The sequence below is a fragment of the Argiope bruennichi genome, chromosome 9 (assembly GCF_947563725.1).
Source record: "Argiope bruennichi chromosome 9, qqArgBrue1.1, whole genome shotgun sequence".
In the NCBI taxonomy this organism is placed as follows: domain Eukaryota; kingdom Metazoa; phylum Arthropoda; class Arachnida; order Araneae; family Araneidae; genus Argiope; species Argiope bruennichi.
In genome coordinates, this window is record NC_079159.1 from 106660543 (window position 1) to 106679873 (window position 19331).

Below are 19331 nucleotides of genomic sequence, written 5' to 3' on the forward strand. Positions count from 1 at the left end.
TAATTTAAACTTAAGAACATCCAATTTTATGCATAAAAAAAAAGTAAACACTCATAACTCTTTCTCCTTCAAATGTTTTAATTTTATAGATATTATCACTTTTTTCTTAGAGTTTGATATATGTTAAAGTCTTATATTCTGCCTCAGCTTATGTAAATTTCTAGAAAAATCTGGGAGTTTTTTCGAGGAGAAACAAAAAGCACGAGAAACGGGAAAACTGATAATCAACTTAAAGGAAAATAATAAATCCTTACGTGAAATAGAAAGAAAAAAAATGCTTAAAGTAGCCATTGCATAGTCAAGAAAATTCTTGAAAAATATTCTAAATACAAATAAATTAAAGATTTTTAGAGAACAAGACAACGAACAGGGAGACCAAGATGACTTACTGATACAAAAGTGAGAGCAATAGTATAAGAGATCGAAGCTAATTCAATTGCAGGTGCTGTTAAAATATCTCAAAGCATCTCACAAAGATCAGCGAAGACTATAAGTGTAAGCATTATAAGGATTACTCTTCATAAACATAGGTTACATGTAAGAAACCATTCATCACGAAATCGAAACTAGAAGAAACCTCTGCTGTTTGCCAAAAAGTACCTTAATAAGGATTTAGATTTTTGTAATAATATTTTATTTAGTGATGAGGAAAAATACTTAATTACTTGGCACACAGAGGCTCGCAAAAATATGGAAACCAAAAAATGAAGAATCCAGTTATAAGCATTCAGTTAAGACAATTAAACATGGGAGTGTATCCGTTAAGGTCTGGGGTGTATGGTGGCAGCAGGAGTCCGTAATTTAGCATTTGTAGAATCTGCAAAGAACAAAATGGATAACCTAAATATTTTAAAAGATAATATTGCCCTTAGTGTTGGGAATTTGGGATTGTTACAAAGATAGATCTTCCAACATGATAACAATCCCAAACACACATAAAAGATTTTGAAAGAATGGCAACTCTGTCGTGTTGCAGAGAGCTTGGACCATCTTCCACAGTCACCTGAATTATATTAGTCACCATTTAAAATTTAGACATATCTTTAAAAAATGTAAGCCAAAGGAAAACGCATTTCTAATAAAGAAAATTTGAAACAAATTGCCATTGAAAAATGACAAAAAATCCCCCACGATTTGAAAAAAAAAACTTGCCACAACTATGTCTAGACAATTAAAGGCAGTGATAAAATCTAAAAGACTGTAGGCAAATATTAATATTACAGCTTTAATTGTTTTTGACAGTGCCAGTGTTCTCTGTTTACTTTTTTTTTTTTTTTGACGCATGAAATCTGACGCTTTTCTATTTCAGTTGATTTTTTTTTCTTTTCTTTTTTTTTATTTTGATTTAATCAAACGTTTGCAAGTTGTTACATCCTACATTAATAAGTTAATAATTGTATACAGCTACTTTATATTATAAGTCAATAATATATTTGAAATAAAACATTTTCTATATCAATCATGGGTGTTTACTTGCTTTTGACTCTCTCTGTATATGCTAACCCTGCATTGATTATTTTTTAAATTTGAATGTGGCGTTCAGTGATATCAGATAAAGACAAAAATTAAAAGAAAGACCGAGCGAGAATCTGCCGATTTGAAAAGAAAGGCTGATCGGAAAGCTGCTGCGTCATCTACAAAATATGAAAAATTGAATTAATATTTAAATATTCGAAATATGAGCAAAGAATGTTTCATTGTGGGACTTTTGAAACGGAAGTAGGCCGATAGACAAATGTTTGTTGTGAGCATGGGAAGATTAAGTCACCAGCATTGAACGAATGACCAATGAAATTTAGATCTTGCTAACTGGAACTAGAGATGCATAATCCACGATTTTTTGAATAACAAATAATATTGCTATTGTTATTTTTAAATATGCGTTCCAAATATCTGTTATTTCAATCATATTATGAATTAAAAATTATTACTTAATATTAAATATAAAATTTATTAATTGTAATTAATACTTAATTTACTAATTTAATTAACGTGTGAATGAATTAATTTATCTGTTTCAGCTTACTTCTTAATTTTTTTTTCTCAAAACTATTTATTTAATTTATTTATTAGAGTGAACCATTTTCTGGAAAAGACGAGTTAAAAATATATGTCATTTCTTTAAAATGTTTACTTTAGTCCTATATTCTACCAATAGATGGCGCCAGCAGTAAACAGAGTACATGTAATCAAAGTCAATCATGTCACGAGCAATAAAAAATGATCTGTATGGAATAGTGCATCATCAAATACGAATATCAGTGACTTCGCACTTTCCAGTGAAGCTGAAGCCTCGCACTTTCCGGTGAAATCACCGCTGCGATAAATTTCAGTGATATGCAATTCAATGATACGATACGATAATTCCAATAACCGGTCCGTTCACTTTTCAATCCAATCACAGATTTCTTTCGAGAGCTTCCATTGGACAGATCGTATCGTCACCGCTCCGGCAAATTTCAGTGATATCGTATCGATTCTTAGTTTCTATCGTGATCCAAAACCTGTAATCGAAATATCATCAATAAGATCGTATGAAGGATTTGAATCACACCCCTCTTTGAAAAGTATTGATCACTTGTATTTGTGACTTTTTGATATTGGTTACGTAATAACCGCTCTGAAAATATTCGTCATCCCTAACTGGAACTGACGAACATCGGATATAGTATCGGGCAACATCGGGGTTGGCGAACGAAGCCCTTTAATATATATACTTATACTAATAATAATATATATGAGTATTAAATATATATTGGTTGCAGTTTTTGTCCAGAACCACTAGATCTGCCTAAATTGCCTAGAGCGAAAGTTACCAAACTTAGAACGGTGAAGCAATTTGTGCTCAATGTATATGTCTCTTTCCACACATTTTCAAAAATATGACGTAGAGTAAAAATTGTCATCAAGCCAGAAAGAAGTATATTTTATAAAAAATATATTTGATAATGAATGTTTTTTTCCCCTTGTAATTTTTTTTTCAGAAAGAGCGTGTGCTGTTCACCTCTCAAAAAATTCAATTCATTGAATGTAAGTGAGGGGAGTGAGTAAGTGTCTGGGAGTGATGTAAATTTTTAAAAATTTAGCAATTCCTGGTCTAAAGTAATTTTCTGATAGATTTAAATTGGGAAATAAATCTAAAAAATCAAAAGGATTTTACTGAGTAGAAAGAAACAACAACATTAATTAACAATTTTAATAAGAGAATCTTTAAATATATATACTCATGTTAACTTTGTTTTTTAAAATTATATACTTACTGGAGAAAATAAGATCTTGAATCAAGCAAAAGTACTCTAGGTCATAATTGTAAAAGTATTTCGTAAAAAAAAATATTTATATTTTATCTGCAAAACGAAAAATGAAAATTAAAATGACTAATACAAAGACATTTCTAAATGAACTTTTGTAAGCGTTCATAAAAGTTAGCAATTTTTATTATAAAAATCACAAATCAAGCTTCAGTCGTTTAACTTGTTCTTTTTTTAATAATTTTGCTGACAAATAGGCAAGACTTTGAAAATGGAATTTTAAGCACTTAGAAGGATCTGAAGCCTAAAAATATGTTTAATTTTTTTGACGATTACGATACTCTCTTTTTGAATACTTCATATATGCCAAAGTAATGAGAATGTTTGTTTAAATGGATTAAAAATTTTAGTCTCAGACTTAAATGATAGACAATTGTCATCCTTTATTCGAAAACATTTTGGAATTAATGTTAACATCAAATATTTACATGCTTTTCAAATATTTTATAATTAGAAGGTCTCATTTAAAGTATTAAAAGTGTGCTTTTAGATTTTATTTTTTATCAAATTTATTATGATTAAATGCTTTTTTTTACTAAATTCAAACTCTTCATCAAACTGTAATCGCAATGCCAAAAAACATCAAGTACACATTTAAATTAAATCTTGTAAATTAATTTTTACTACTAATAAAGATAAATGTGTGTGTGTGTTTGGTGTGTGTATTTGACATCAACAGAACAGACTATTTGATTTACAGTTACCAAATTTGGCGCATGTATACCTTGAAGGTTGGAAATGTATACTTTTGAATTATTTTTTACAAATTCTTTTTAGAATTTTAATTAATTAACTGAATTTTTACGTTATTCTGCAATAACTTAATAGATATTACTGCAAAAAAAAATCTACACAGTTTTAAAACATAAAAAAATGTCTTTTTGATTATATAAATTTAAAAATCGTGGGAGTTTTTGCTGAATTTTTTCATAAAATATTTTTTTAAATATTTTTATTTTTATTTGTTTTTATTATTATTATTTATTTGTTTGCTTATTTTTGCTTAATTTTCAACAAGGAATTACTTTGTTCCTTACTATTCAAGCCGTTTTTCATTGTCTCATCAGCTATTTAGTTTCGTGATTTTTTATCCATTATTGAAAACCAGAGCACAAAGTTTCTGTTTAATATCTGTGTAGTTATCTGTGTAGACAATGAAAATGACGATTGTTCTAAATTCCTAATATTCGAAACTTCAGGACTCGATAAAATTTGATCGTAGAAGATAGAAACGTTATTTATTTATTCATATTTTTATTTAAAAGCTTAAGTGCCGAGAATATTTCATATTCTTTATTTTATTTGATTCCTTATTTAGCATTATGATTCCTTAAGATCAAAGTATTGTATATAATTGTATATAATTTTTGATATATATTTATTGATAATTTAGGTATATTTATTGATAGAAACAAAATAAAATATTGTTATTTAAATTAATGCTAAGATATTAATTTTTAATTGGTTGTTGTTAAAATTTATATTATACTATTTAATAATAATAAAAACAAATGGTACTTTATTAAAAAAATGTCTGATCTTATTATTAAATATTATTGAAATTGTGTTAAGAAGAAATATTCTGTAATTACTTTATTACTTTTTGTTTAGAGTTGCTTTCAAATTTCTGTTGTGCGTTTTTTTTCAATACACGATACACTGAAATCAACTTTTTGTAGGAAAGTGATCTGCAATTAAACGTTCTGGAATTATAAAATCTGGAATCAATAAAAAATATTTGGTTTTGAAAATTTGGAAGGGAAAATTGACCCCAAATTATGCATTATGCAATGACCCCTATGAAGTTTCATCCTATTCTACTGATTTTATGAAAATCTAATAATCATATGATCCTGCAGTTTGTTAAATTGTGCTACAGAAAATTCGTTCATTGAGTGTCCAGCAGTGGTAATTTAAAATATTCATCAAGACCATCGACATTGTGATCCAATCAAGATTGAATGTCGCTAATTAAATTGCAAACTAGAATTCAGTTATTTAAAAAAATGAGGAAAGGGCAGGCAAGAAATGCGGATACTTGTAGTGCAATCACGCTCTCTTAACATCATTCTAAGACATATTGATCTTGTAACAAAGTCTTGACTTTAAAATTTGAGGATTTCGGATTTTAGATTGGATTTCAATGAATATCTGGCGTGTGTGTGCATCTGATGCTCAACAAATATATCAATGATTAAATGCCATCTCTGATGTGAAATGAGAGATCACAGTGGAAAGATGCTAGTTGAAGCGTTGTCATTATCTTCCGATGACGACTCAGAATTAATATCAGAACAGTCTTTTTGAAAACAGACATTAATTAGTTAAATAGGAATGGCTTGCTATTTTTATCCTCTAAAATATCTTTCAAGTCCAATTAAATTAAGCAAAATTGCTAGATTACTGACATGTTTTATAAAAATCATTACAAAAAAAAATAAAAGAAAAACTTAAGAAATGTAATGTTTGTATAAATTTCCTCTAGAATTAAAATGAAATTTGTAAAAATATATATTGGATAGCCTCTGAATGTGCATATTAATTTTAAACTAACAATCATTTTGTCGACAATGACAGACGAATTTCAATTCTCATTTTATAAATGATTTTGGCAACATAAAATGATAAAAACAAACGCGCTTGTTTTCGTTTTTTCAATTTTCTGTTGTAATAGATTCAACTAAATTAGTCTATTATGTGTTTTACTGCAAACTTTGCTGTCCATTTCGATTTGATTTAAAGTTCTGACGTAGTGGAATTGCTGCGTGAGTTCAAGAGAACTTCCAAATCGAAATTGTAAAAATGGCATCTGCATCAATACCTGGATTAGACTACGGTCCAGTAGATGAAGTAGCTGCAACTCCTGAAGTTTCGGGAATTGAATTAATGTCATTCAAATGTGAGCCTTATATGGTTCCAGCTCCTCATGGGGTAATGAGTTCAGTAATTTTTTATTATATTTATTTATTTGTTTTGTAAATAAATATGGTAAAATAAATTTTACCTTATGATAATGACCCTTGATAAGGTCTTTTTCCTTATCTTGTATAGTTGTTTAAAACTATATTTAACCATTACATTATTTTGTGTGTGTGTGTGATTAATTTAATTTTTTTTAACGAAAATTATCTATTGCATTCGAAATTTTTCATGGAGGACCCAGCTACTATACCATCTCTTAATAAATTACTTCTGATAAAAAAAAATTCAATTCAAATATTATAAAAAAATGATCAAACTTTATTATTAAGGCTTCTGTTTTACTTATCAGATATGAATTTTAATAAGTATTTAAGTCTTCGGACATATGGTTCCATGGTTAGTAGAGATTGCTTATCTTGTCATATCAAAAATATCGTCATAAATATGTCCTACACCATATCAAATATGACTTAAATTTATAAAATACATCCTACACAAGTGGCTTTTCAATTTCATTTTTTTTTTATTTTCTGCTGCAGAAATAATAATAAAAAAAGCCATGTGAAGAAGAGAAAATCAGTGGCATTCTACATTTGCTTTTAATCAAAGAATTAAATATAATGAGTATTTTCTTCTCAATTATACTCAGAAATTTAAATCTTAATAATAAAATGCAAACTTGTTATAATATATATGTTGCAAAAAATGAGAAATAATGCATAGTAACAAATATTATTGTTGAGAATGCAATGAATCAATTTGTTTCATTATGATAATTTTCAATACATTAAGCTCTGCCTTTATTTATTTCAAATGAGATTCAAGTTGTGATTTTGTTTGATATATATCAATTTGATTAATAGTACTGTTGAATATTTTGTTTTGCATAGTTATATTGAAAAACATGAAAAAATATTTATTTCTATTATTGAAAAATACTTAATTGTAATTTCTTTTTTAAATAAAAATTTCTTAGATTTTCTTTTTTTAACCCTGTTTTGTTGTATGAAATATCTAAAAGCTAATCTTTATTTGAAATAAAATATTTCTCATTACTTAAAATAGAAAATAGATCTTTCATTCAGTTCTCTTTTCCCAAATCTTTAGAAAAGTAGAAGGACACTTATTAATAAATTTCTCTATAGCTTCAGTTAATTATTTAGTCAGTGACAGATTATTTTGCTGGGGAAATTTTTGTATCACATTTTAGAGAAACATAAATTTTTTCTTTTAATGCAGTAATTATTAATATTAACCTCAGAACTGTTACTTGCATATGACAATTTCTATGTGTACATTTATGAAGCAAGTACCAGCAATGCTATATGTAGATATAGATAGAGATGAGCTAGATAAGATATAGTATCTTATAGCTAGATATATATATAGTATCTAAATATATATATATTTAGATACTATATATATATATTTCAAACCTAATTTTGCACTTATGAGTTGTTTTTACTTTAATTTTCATATCTCTTATCATTGTCTTTTTTTCTGGCAAATAGTGTCAAAAAATAAGCATATTTTTTAATACAATATTATATTTGAATTGATTGTATAAACTTGGATCAGCTATAAAACTACTATAAATATTGGATTTTTGAAGCTATGCTGATTTTTATGTACACTATGATTTTACTTAAAGTTGGTTTTTTTCCTACTAGAATGGCCACTTTGTAGAATAATTTTTTTTATTTTACTTATATTTAATTTTTTTTTAAATTTAGCTTTTTTTAAATAGTAGTACAAGTATAGTCCAATATTGCAATTGGGATAAAAATGCCTTCTTTCTCTTTTCACTATTTTTCTAAAATAATTTCTTTTCAAGCAGTGCTTACCAATCTCAGTTTCTTGTTAGTGGGTAAAACAACTTTAAAAAGATGTGCTTTACTCAGCCTACTTTTATGCACATCTCGGATGTATTTTATTTTAACTCCAAATTTTAAAAAAAGCATTTGGAACATACAATACATCAGACTAGTGGGAACAAAATATGTGTCTTTCCCAGGTAAAAAAAAAAAGACAATAAATCTTGTTATATTTAAACATTATGAATTAGAAACATGAAAAATGCAGATAAATCAATAATTTGAAAAGAAAAATAAATTAAGAGAATTTGCTGTTGGGCAAAACAGGGAAGTCCCACCTCCTACATTCAAATAAATAGAATTGTTTTATAATAGAAGTGATTAAATAGTATTTAGAAAAGTAGAATGGGAATTTTTCTCACTATTATACAATATAGGTTACAGGCTAAAAAAAAAAAGAACTGTTTGATTCTGAGAATTATTACTTTAGTTAAAGTTTCTAAAAGTAATCATAATATTATAAGTTTCATATAGTTTTTATGCATTTCATTTTTAAAACATGAGAAACCATTAGAGTAGTCAGGAATTTTAAGAAGGGTAAATTGTAGTGTGCATGCTGTGTAGCAGTTTTTTTACATTTTAAATCAGAATTTGAGCTAAATTTGATTTTTATGATATGCCCTATTCAAATAAATACCCAGCTAAAATGAGTACTGAGACATTGTGAACATATCATCCATTGAAACAAATAAATGTAGAAAAAAATATTTCATAAATTTTGATTAAGATAATTCACAACTTTTAAAAATGCCTTTATTTATTTATTTTGCACATGAATTAAGTTTTAAAAGGCTGCCTTATTTTTTTAAAAAAATCAGCAAAATTGTCTGAAATTATACAATGGGGCAAGTTATAACATTTTATAAATTGTGAGATTTCTCTTGATTTTAGTGCGATTTATGTAGTTAGATGTTTTGTTATCAACAAGCACCTTCAATGATCATAATTTCTTTTAATAAAAAAATAAATAAATAATAAACATTTAAATTTAAAAAAATATTTTTAAAAATTCCTTTGTTTACCTTATAAGGAAATAATAAAGGAAAAATATTATGGTATAGTTAATAAGAAACAAAAAAAAAGAAGAATGGATTAGGAAAAGAGTAAAAAAGTTAAAAGAAAAAGAAAAAAAAAAAAAAAAAAAAACTGAAAGAAAAGGGATGAAGATTTTAAACTAACAATTAGGTTCTGGAAAAAAAAAAAAGAAGTTTTGCTTATAAAGATATGTGCAGTAACTCCGGCATTATATTATTTTACTGCATATTTTGCAATGAAAATGAAGTAATTTTGAGCAACAGTCAGATGGTAGGGATGGCACCTGGATAGGTGCCTCTTCATTCCTCTTTTGTACCACACCAGCGGAGGGAGACATTCAGCCCCGAAATATTTAATGCACACTAAACCTTCTTACGCAGTGATTTTTCAATGAAATGAGGTTTCAAACCAGTACCATTCTGACCCTCAGACAAAGGCATTATAAACAGATCACTGTGGTTTGCAAATCTGATGAAGAAAATTGGATTCAATGCTTAATTTGTAAAAATAAAGGTACAAAATGGATGCAACAGAGAATAGTCCACTAATTGCTTGAGTTAACTGCAACTCTGACACAGATTTATTTTTATGATGATTGGCTAAAGAATTATTTTTATTTTACTGTAAATTACATTATATCATTTATTATCATCATTCATTTAATAATAATTATCAAATATATTATGTGCTGTAATTAATAAAATAATGTTGATGAGAAAATAGTTTTTAATATTTTTGCTTTTATTGTTACAACTTACCCTATGTCTGCTGCAACTTGCTTCATATCTGTCTATTATAATTTGCCACACAGCAAGCTGTAATAGTTGGCAAGTTTTGAAAAAATATTGCTGGTGCTAAAGTCAATAAAATTCTTAAATGTTTTCCTGATGCATTTTATGAATGAACTAGTTAAAACTATAATAAAAAATAACTATAATCAAGAAATCACTCATAATTAATAAATATAAACATTTTTTTTCCAAAAGTTGTTACAACTAGTCCTAGTCTCCCTGACATATCTATATTAGTTATGTTTTATAATATTATTCTATATAATCTGAATTACTAGGTCACTATAAATTTTAATCTAATAGTGTGGACTTTATTAATTTTTTTCTTAATTTATTATTGCAATAAAGATTGAGACAATTGGTTTATCAGAAAAGATGAAAAGAAAATGCTCTGATAATTTTAATACTTTTTTTTTTTACAAAAATATAAAGAAAGTCATAAGTTGAGAGATTTTTTATTAAAATTGATTATATATCAATGTCAACATTTTTTCAAATAATCTTATCAGGCAAAGAACTTTCTCATAATAAAATTGTTTTGTTTTATATTTTTAGTTTGGAAAATGTCGTCTTATAACTGAATTTGAGAAACTGTCATATATTGGAGAAGGAGCATTTGGATCAGTTTGTAAGTTGCTGATGTATTGATGCTTTTATTTTATCATTTTTGAATAGATTATTTGTTTATGTATTTTTAAAAATATTTAATCTTTTATTTTTATACTTAAAGTAATCAACTTAATTCTGACAAAAAGTTTTACAATTTACCTTCTGTGGAGGTTAAAATATTTCCTTGACCACTGTATGTTATTTATTTTGTAGAGTATTACTTTTAAGTATTATTTACAAGCATTTTGGTAACTTGTGAGTTTTCCTCAACTGCATGGTATTGTAGTTTTGGTGCATGGTATATATTTATATATCTAGCAAATAATAAAGGAAAAATGATGTTTCATTTAAAAATTCATAGTTCACATTGATTTCTTTTAAGCTTAGAGTGTTTTTATAACCAATGACAGAACTTACTTAAATTGATGGGATTTTTTCATTTAATGTTGAATTTGTTTATTCTCCTGCTGTTGGCAGGGTTTGATATTTTTGCATGAAATAGAAGGGAATATTAACGAATCATTAGAATAGTTTAATGAAGGTTTCTAAAACAGTTCCTTTGATAATCTATGCATGTTTTAGAAGTGACATAGCAGTTCATTTTCACACCTAGCTTGAAGCTTTTATAGAAGTATAGTTCTTATTACCAAAGAATTTTTTAGATTTAGACCAATGAATAGTTTCTTATATTTATGTTAGTAACCATGTTAATCAAAATGTCACTCTCATTATCCAACAGTCTGTTTTAACCTACATGATGAATAAAATAAAATTCATTATATGATTTTTGTCACTGTTAAATTAATGTTTATTTTACTACTTGCATAATATCAAAGTCAATTGGTATGTGATGATGCTTCACTGTACAGTAGGGTAAAATAAAAATGTTCATTAAATTTCTTAAGATTTTTTATTAGTATTAGTGGGAAAAAGTTGCCTTTTAGGTTCAAATAAAATAAAAAAAAAATGGTTACATTACAATTTTACATTATTTTGAGTCTGCAAAGAGCTTGCAGCTTGTAAAAAAATTGACAAATTTTAAAATGGGGCCTCTAAAAAATTTTCTTAGATTTTTGTTTGGTAATAGTGGGAAAAAAATGCCTTTTAAGTTCAAAAGGAATTTAAAAAATTGGTTGCAATACTAATACGTCTTGAGATTCTGCTGAAAGTTTAAAGTTTGGTAAAAAATTGAAAGATTATAAATTTTGATAAAATATATTTTATAAATTTATCATACATGTAATGTTAGAAAAGATAGTTTAAATACAATTGGGAAAAATTATTAATTACAAAATATAATAATAAAATATTTTTAATGTCAAATTTTTTGTTTCTTACTTTTGTATCTTTACTGATTACAGATATTACAGCTGCAGAATGTTTGTTACCATATTAAACTTTCTTTTCTCTGATTAAATTTTGGCATTCATACAGGAGTCAATTTTTGCTCTTTTACATCCTTCTCTTGCAATTGAACCAAAGACATTTTGAGCTGATTCGGCCGCCAGTTTCACAGCTCTTTCCATTGCTTGTGTGTGACAGATAAGCCGGGGAAAGTTGATAACCAAATCTACTATACTATTTGGTTCAGCTTCAGATGCCTTCTGTATAAAGTCTTCCATGGAGTCACTGGAAACATATTTTAACAAGGGAGGGGGTGTTCAGTTATGTCATTTTCAAGCCACGAGATCCTGCTGATGCAAATTCTTTGCATCAAAAGTTTATCTTTTTAACTTCAAACTTCCTGTCTCTGTCTCCACTTTCTGTTCTTGAATTTAAAACACACCGTAAACCAAATTCTCTTTGAATTTTACATATTCATTACTTAGCATGAACAAAAGGATATTTTCTGTAACAGCAAAGTACCCATTTCTTTGAATAATTGGGTATATAATGTTCTTGAAATTGGCAGAGAGGTAGCGTGAATATGAGATAAGATTAAACAGTTGTTTGGAATTTTAAGTACATGATGTTAACTTAATATTAACACACACAAGCACCTGCTAGTTTTATCTCTTTTTGTATATTTGAGGGATCTGGTTGATTTACCTCTTCTTGTAAAAAACACTCTTGTTCTTCATCATTGTCATATTTAGTAATAACTATTTCTGATAAACTAGTATTTTTTTTAATCCATTCTTGATTAAACTGAACTATTTTCAGTATTTCTTTAATTTAGCTTGCTTCTTTCTTCCTCAAAATGCTTGTCGTGTCTATATCAATATTACTTATAACCATTTTCCTGCTAGAGCATTAGAAAATCGTATTCCATAACTGGTACTTTTTTTACTTTTATACAAGTACACGTGTTAAAGTCTACGTACCTATCGGCAGGAATATCAAATAAATGTTTAGCTTCTCTAAATTTTATGAGGTTAAAATCAAACTTATCTTAACATTTTCTGCTTTTAGACTTTAATAAATTCCTGTATTTAGCATGATAATCTTTTATCATTCATAAAATTCTTTTGCTAGAAACAACAAGAATAGAAGCTCTCGACTATCTTTGTTCTATTATGGGAACTAAAATGTCACATATTTCCCTTACTGAAGGATCCTTCTCTGAAGAAATTTTGATTACGTCTGATATAACAGTAATACTTCATAACAGATTTGTAAGTAGGTAGTTCAAGCAAATCATTAAATTTCTTCAAAACCTGACACCAGCTCTGTGCTTGTCATCGGGTGCAGACAAATCTCCGCCTCCCCTGAATAATACACACTCCAGTGCTATACTGATACAATAATAATTTTTTTCTGTTTCTATTCATATTACAATGTCTTTTTAAAGGTTTTTATTTCATAATCAAGGCACACATAAATCTGGAAAAGTTCCCAAAAGTGTTACCACCCTACTGTACAAATAGTTATGTTGCAGACTCTAAACCACATAGACTGCTGTAATAGTGGATTTTTATATTAATCTTTTGTGGAGGTTTTTTTGTTTTGTAACATCATTGCCATATTTTCCTTTTGTCATTATTTTTTATGTGGTTACTAATTACCCTATGAAATTGATGCTATACATCTCAGTAAATCAAGCAATAAATATCTATAGCTTGATTATTGTAGTGTTCAGTCGATAAATCAAGCTATAGATATGACCTGTGCTATGTCAATTAAAAAAACAGACAAACGAACTGTACAATAGTCAACTAACAAAAACCTCAATGCAAATATGATGATATATTTATTGAAAAATTTGAAAATAGATTTTATATAATTTTATATGGAATATGGAGATTTTTATTGATTTTATTTGATATATTTTGATGATAAAATTGTTAATGTAAGTGAAACTCCTTCGGATGAAACTAAGGGTATAAGAGTAAAAGTAAGGATATGTAAAATCTGTTTTTGATACATTTATCTTGTTTTGAAATGACCTTCATTTATCCTCATTAAGGGAAATATTATTTTCCTCTCTATGGTAAACTTCAATATTGCAGATCAAAAGTTGATGAATGATTGTTTCCTTTGATCACTTATCTTTTAATATTTAGTTTTTATATTATAATGTTAATCAATTTACAGAAGATTTTTTTTTTTGCTTGCTATGTTTAATGAAATTACTTATTGGACTTTATTTAAATATTTGTGAAAACCTTAATTTTTCTATTTTTATCAAAATATATCAGATATGATTTTAATATGATTTGATACTCCGTGTCTAACCCATCTTACAAAAAATTTGATATAAATATGACAAATATTTGTGATGATTTTTCCAATGCATATATATTATACTATAAATATTTGTCTTCTTTCAATCAGTCTCATGAGGTGGCCAAAAGAAGTCAATCCTATCTGTGGGGTTTACTTGATAATAAAATGAATTTTGTATAAATTGTCGTTTCATTTACTTACAGTTTTGCCACAGTTTATCCATTAAAACATAAGTTTTATGGCTTCTATAAATACTTTATGCAATAATAAAAACAAAAATTGAACATCCAGAGTCATGTTCAATATCAAATTACATCTCTTGTTACTACATATAAAAATGTTTTTTAATTAAGTTAATAGTTTACATTATAACTATATATTATTAAAAATAGATTTTAAAAATAATCTTTATATTGAAATAAAAAAACAAACATTGGAAACAAACAAAGACACATTTCAAAAATATTAAAGGGTTTTTCTGAAATATATTATAACATGAAACAGTACAGGGCCAGTAATCATATTGACGATTTTTTAAAATTATAAATGTGTTGTTTAGATATTAAATGCCACTGTATTTCTTTTGCTTCAGTTAGTGCATTTTAATAACATCATTTTTATGTGAATTATTTAAATAAATTCTCTTTATAATTCTAATTATCTTCCTTTTAAATAGAATACATTTGTTCAGAAACATTGAAAAACATTATTTTGACTGCAACTTATTATATTTTCTGTATGTATTCATCACAGAACTGTTTTTAGTAGTATTTTTTAAAATTAATTCATTTAACTCTTTTTCAGATAAAGTCAGAGATAAAAAGTATGATATAACTGTGGCTCTAAAAAAATTAAAAATAGAAAAAGATGCAGGTATATATTTTTCTCTTATAAATTTGTTTAATTGAATTGGCTGTAATTAAAAGTGAAGTTATGGATTTATCTATTTAATATAACTTTTTATTGCCTTAACTATTTTAGATTTAGTAAAGTATAAATATAGGAATTTACTTTCCTGTAACAGAAAAAGAAAAAGTCTGAAATATTTATTGCTTTTTAGAAAGTTAATGAATATGTATTTCTACTTATGTATAAGATTGAAGTCATTTTTGTGTCGCACACCAGATGGTGCAATTTTGTGTTTTATCGTTGTTTTCTCCCTTTTCCTTGTACATATGTAAATAAATAGTTTCTCTTCTGCTTTATAAAGGTGCAGTAGTGTTAATTTTCTTTCTCTTCTTTAATGTGGCATAATTTCCCTTGAACAAGGGGCCGAACTCCCACTTTGCTATGTATAACAAAAGTATTTAAAAGAACTCGGATGTGTATTTCTGAATTTTTAAAAAAATTAATAAATTGAGTTTCAAAGTTAATTTTTATTTCTAAAGTAATATCAAATCATTGATATTGTCATTCTCATTTCGGTATAATTGCATAGCAGGAAATGATTGAAGATGTTCACTGCATTATTGAATTTAAATCTGTGACAAGAGTGCATTTTAAATTTTGGATGATGTAACTCAAAGTGCACTTTCAAGATTGGCACTTAATTCCAACTGCAGTATCCATCAAAACAATTTATTTTCTAATACTTCATTACATGCAATACATGGTGCCTATTTTGAAATGTTCTGATTGTTTAAAAAATAATAAAATGTGATAATTTTTTATTGAATACCCCCCCCCCCCCCGTTGCCAAATATTTGTACATATTTTTTTTATTTTTAATGAATTTTTTTAAGTTAAAAGATATTTTTTAATGCCCTTTGTATGTATTATTTTGCATTATATTCTAACATTTGAAATATGAATTTGGACTATTAAAATTTACTGAGTAAAAATATTTTTAGGTTAATTCATTGAATTATAAAATTAGTACTCAAGATTAGAAGGAAATTCAAAAACAAATAAGACAAAAGCAAACAAAAAATAAAGCCATTAAAATATATTTAGAAAGCTTTTTTTGGGTAAAAAAAATTATGATTAGAGCCCACAAATACTGGAACATCTATAAACAACAGATAGCATATAACTTATTGCTAGAAAAAAAATCCCTAAAGATTAATGTATACAATAACTGATTAAAAAAAAAAGACTAAAAATATATACATAAAAAGAAAAATAAATCACTTGCTAATAGAGATTCACCCCAGGGATTTTTTTTCTTCTGTAAAATGCCTCATAATCATATAAGAATTAATTTCTCAAAATTTGGATATATTTATTGCTAAATTGTAGAGAAAATACCATTGGCCTCCAGATGAATTTGGTGAGTGGAAGATTAGAACCTTGGAGAAGATTGCAGCTTATTTCTAATGTGAATAGTTTCAGGGAAAGGGTATTTTTGTTAACAATTTGTTAGAGAAATAAAAAATTTAAAAAGTAATTTTATTATTACTTTTGTAGACAAGCAGCAAATAATTTCTATTTAATATGCAACTATTATTGTAAGGAATTCAGGGGTGTTTGTGCTCCGGGGAAACCCCGGAATTCCGGGGATTTTGAACTTCGATACCCGGAAATTCCGGGGATCGTCGTTCAAAAGGAAGTAGGAATAATAATGAATTATTTATTTTGATCTGGGTAATTTTGTTTGCTTTGAAAGCAGAAAGCGCAAGGTCAGTGTGTGTGGTGAAAATTTTTCCTTTCTTTCTCCAAAGGCAGTGATAATGCGTGAAAAGGGGGGAAAAAACTTCTTTTTTGTTCTTTCCTTATTGCGAGTTATGACTCATTCCCCCGGTTCTCGGACATTCTCTTCTGGATTCTTTTCGGCAAGTAGGCGCGGCAGAAAAAAAAGGGAGAGACTTCGTTCGACCAGATGTGCGATCACGTGACCTGGGTTCAAAGGTCTTAATTTTGCAAAAAAAGTAATTCATTGAACTTTTATAATTAGGTCATTCAATACTTAATAATCGTAATTTTTCATTTCTCTCCCCCCCCCCCTTCTCGAAACTGCAAAATGTCGGTAGTAAGTCTGTAAAAGTTTCCGGGGATTTTTTGGGGTCCCACAAACACTCCTGGGAATTATAGATTAATGAATATAATTCTATTGTAATGTATGTCATTAATAGTGGTGGAAAAAAGAATTAGACAAGAGAATGTTAGCTTTTGTTAAAAAAGATTAATATTAAGACTTATTTATTCCTTTAAATATCCATATTTGCTCTCAAGAATCTAGTTTCACAAAAAACCTTTAAAAGTTCATTTTGTTACTTGCAGCACTAATAGTTACAATTATTATATGGGGAAACATTTCTTTAAATCTTTGAAACTTTTTCTTAGTAAAATTAAAAGGTAAAATTATAATTAATAGCAGCAAAGAAATTTTGGTTTTTCTAAATGAAAACAATATTATTAAAATTAATACTTACGACTATGAAAACTTGCACATTAATTTACAACACAAAAAATTAATAGAAGTTTGAACTATTATTTATGACATGCATTTGAATAAAGATATTATTACTAAAACTTGGATTGAATTATGTAAAGTTAATATTTTAGAAAATTATATTTTTAATGGGATAATCTTTATAAATAAGCAAAAGGGATTCCAATGGGAATGCCTTGTCAACTGCATTAGCTAATATTTTCTTATATTTTTATGAGGGAGTAATTAAAAAAGTTTTATAAATGGATTCAGATATATAGATGACAGTTTTGTTAAATGTTGTTAATTCTGATTTTATTATTAATGATCATCCAAAAGAATTAAAACTGCATGTTTTTAACGAAAACCAGTGGGATTTGGATATTAAAATCGAAACTTTTCATGGTAAAACCTTGGTTATTGTTTACAATAAAATTTAAGAGTTTGATTTAAAAGTTATGAAACTATATAATTTATATTTAAATTCTGAAATTTTCATTTTTTTTTTTTTTTGCAGTTTAACAGAATTTTTAAAAATTCTAATAACAAAAAGTCTATAAAGACTGCAAATTATCTTAAAAATTTACATATTAACAATTTTCCTACGAATTATTGCCATTTAAGCTAAGGATGTAATTAGGAATGGTTTGTCTGCTTATTGATAGCTTTTTCTAGATTCCCCTGCCTTTTTTTTTAGTGACTCAGTAGATGATGCATTATGGGTTTTCTCATTAATTTTTCATTTTATTGAATGTGAGTAATATTTTTAAATGCCCCCTCCCCCTTTTTTTTTCAAATGGAAATTTTCTACTCCTTTATTTTAAGGTATTGTTAAGTCTTTTTTCTACTTGCCATTGATCTTTTTGTTGAAGAAATATTTTTAAACTTCTTAATAAAATACCGCATTTGGAAAAGTTTACTTTTTTTTATATTAAAAATATTTTTTTCATGTTTTATTATTTCTACAGTTTTTTAATGCTGTGATGCACATTACACACATGTTTTATATGCACATATTATAGTATGTTTTTTCCCCTTCTTTTTGGCACTTTTCTGAGTTTTTTGACAAATAGATATTGTTAAATTGTTTGAGGTATTTTATTAATTATGGATGTTTATATTTTTTTGTTATTGAAACAAAATGAATTGCCAGACTTAAATTTGGTATTTCTCCTGTTCTTCATAGCATCTTTTTGTTGTTTTTGCTTTTTCTAAATTTTCAAAGTTTAAATTTCTGAAATTTTGGGAATTATGCATGTTATTCCTCCCCCCCCCCTATTTTTGTGTTGCTTATTTTTTTTTATTGCTTTTTTGAAAATCTGAATTTTTTTGAGATTTTGGAGTCATGTGAAGTTAATTTTTGAATAATTGGCAGGCCCCTTAAAGAAAAAAAAATCTATGTTCAGAGGTGACCATTAATTAAGCCTTTGAGTTAGATTCCTTTTTCTTTTATTATTATTTTTTTTCTATTCTTATTTTTTTAGTGTTTTTTTAACATTATAATCTTTAGATTTTTTTTCCATAGGAATAAATTGTATGCTCAAGATTATATTATATGTTATTACTTTGTTAATTTCATTGTTTTGTTAAAATCTTAATTTTTTTAAGAGATGCTATCTTTATCTTAAGGTTTTCCTATAAATTTCTCTCGGGAAATAAATTGTCTGAAACTAGTCGAGCATGATAATATTGCAAATTTACTTGGAGTTGCTGTGGGTAGAGTCTTTGAAAGGTAATTTTTTTCTTTAACATA

The 19331-nt window shown here is 26.9% G+C and overlaps 1 protein-coding gene across 1 annotated transcript in view; it reads left to right on the plus strand.

The window, feature by feature from the left end:
• Positions 1-5958: 5958 nt before the first annotated feature.
• The window catches only part of LOC129985180 (cyclin-dependent kinase 10-like), a 30944-nt gene continuing 17571 nt past the window's right edge, over positions 5959-19331 (plus strand). The window contains exons 1-4 of the mRNA XM_056095106.1: positions 5959-6242; positions 10489-10561; positions 15013-15081; positions 19208-19310. Of these exons, the coding sequence (XP_055951081.1) occupies positions 6114-6242; positions 10489-10561; positions 15013-15081; positions 19208-19310 (374 nt within the window). The 5' untranslated portion in view covers positions 5959-6113. The remainder of the gene's footprint in view (positions 6243-10488; positions 10562-15012; positions 15082-19207; positions 19311-19331) is intronic.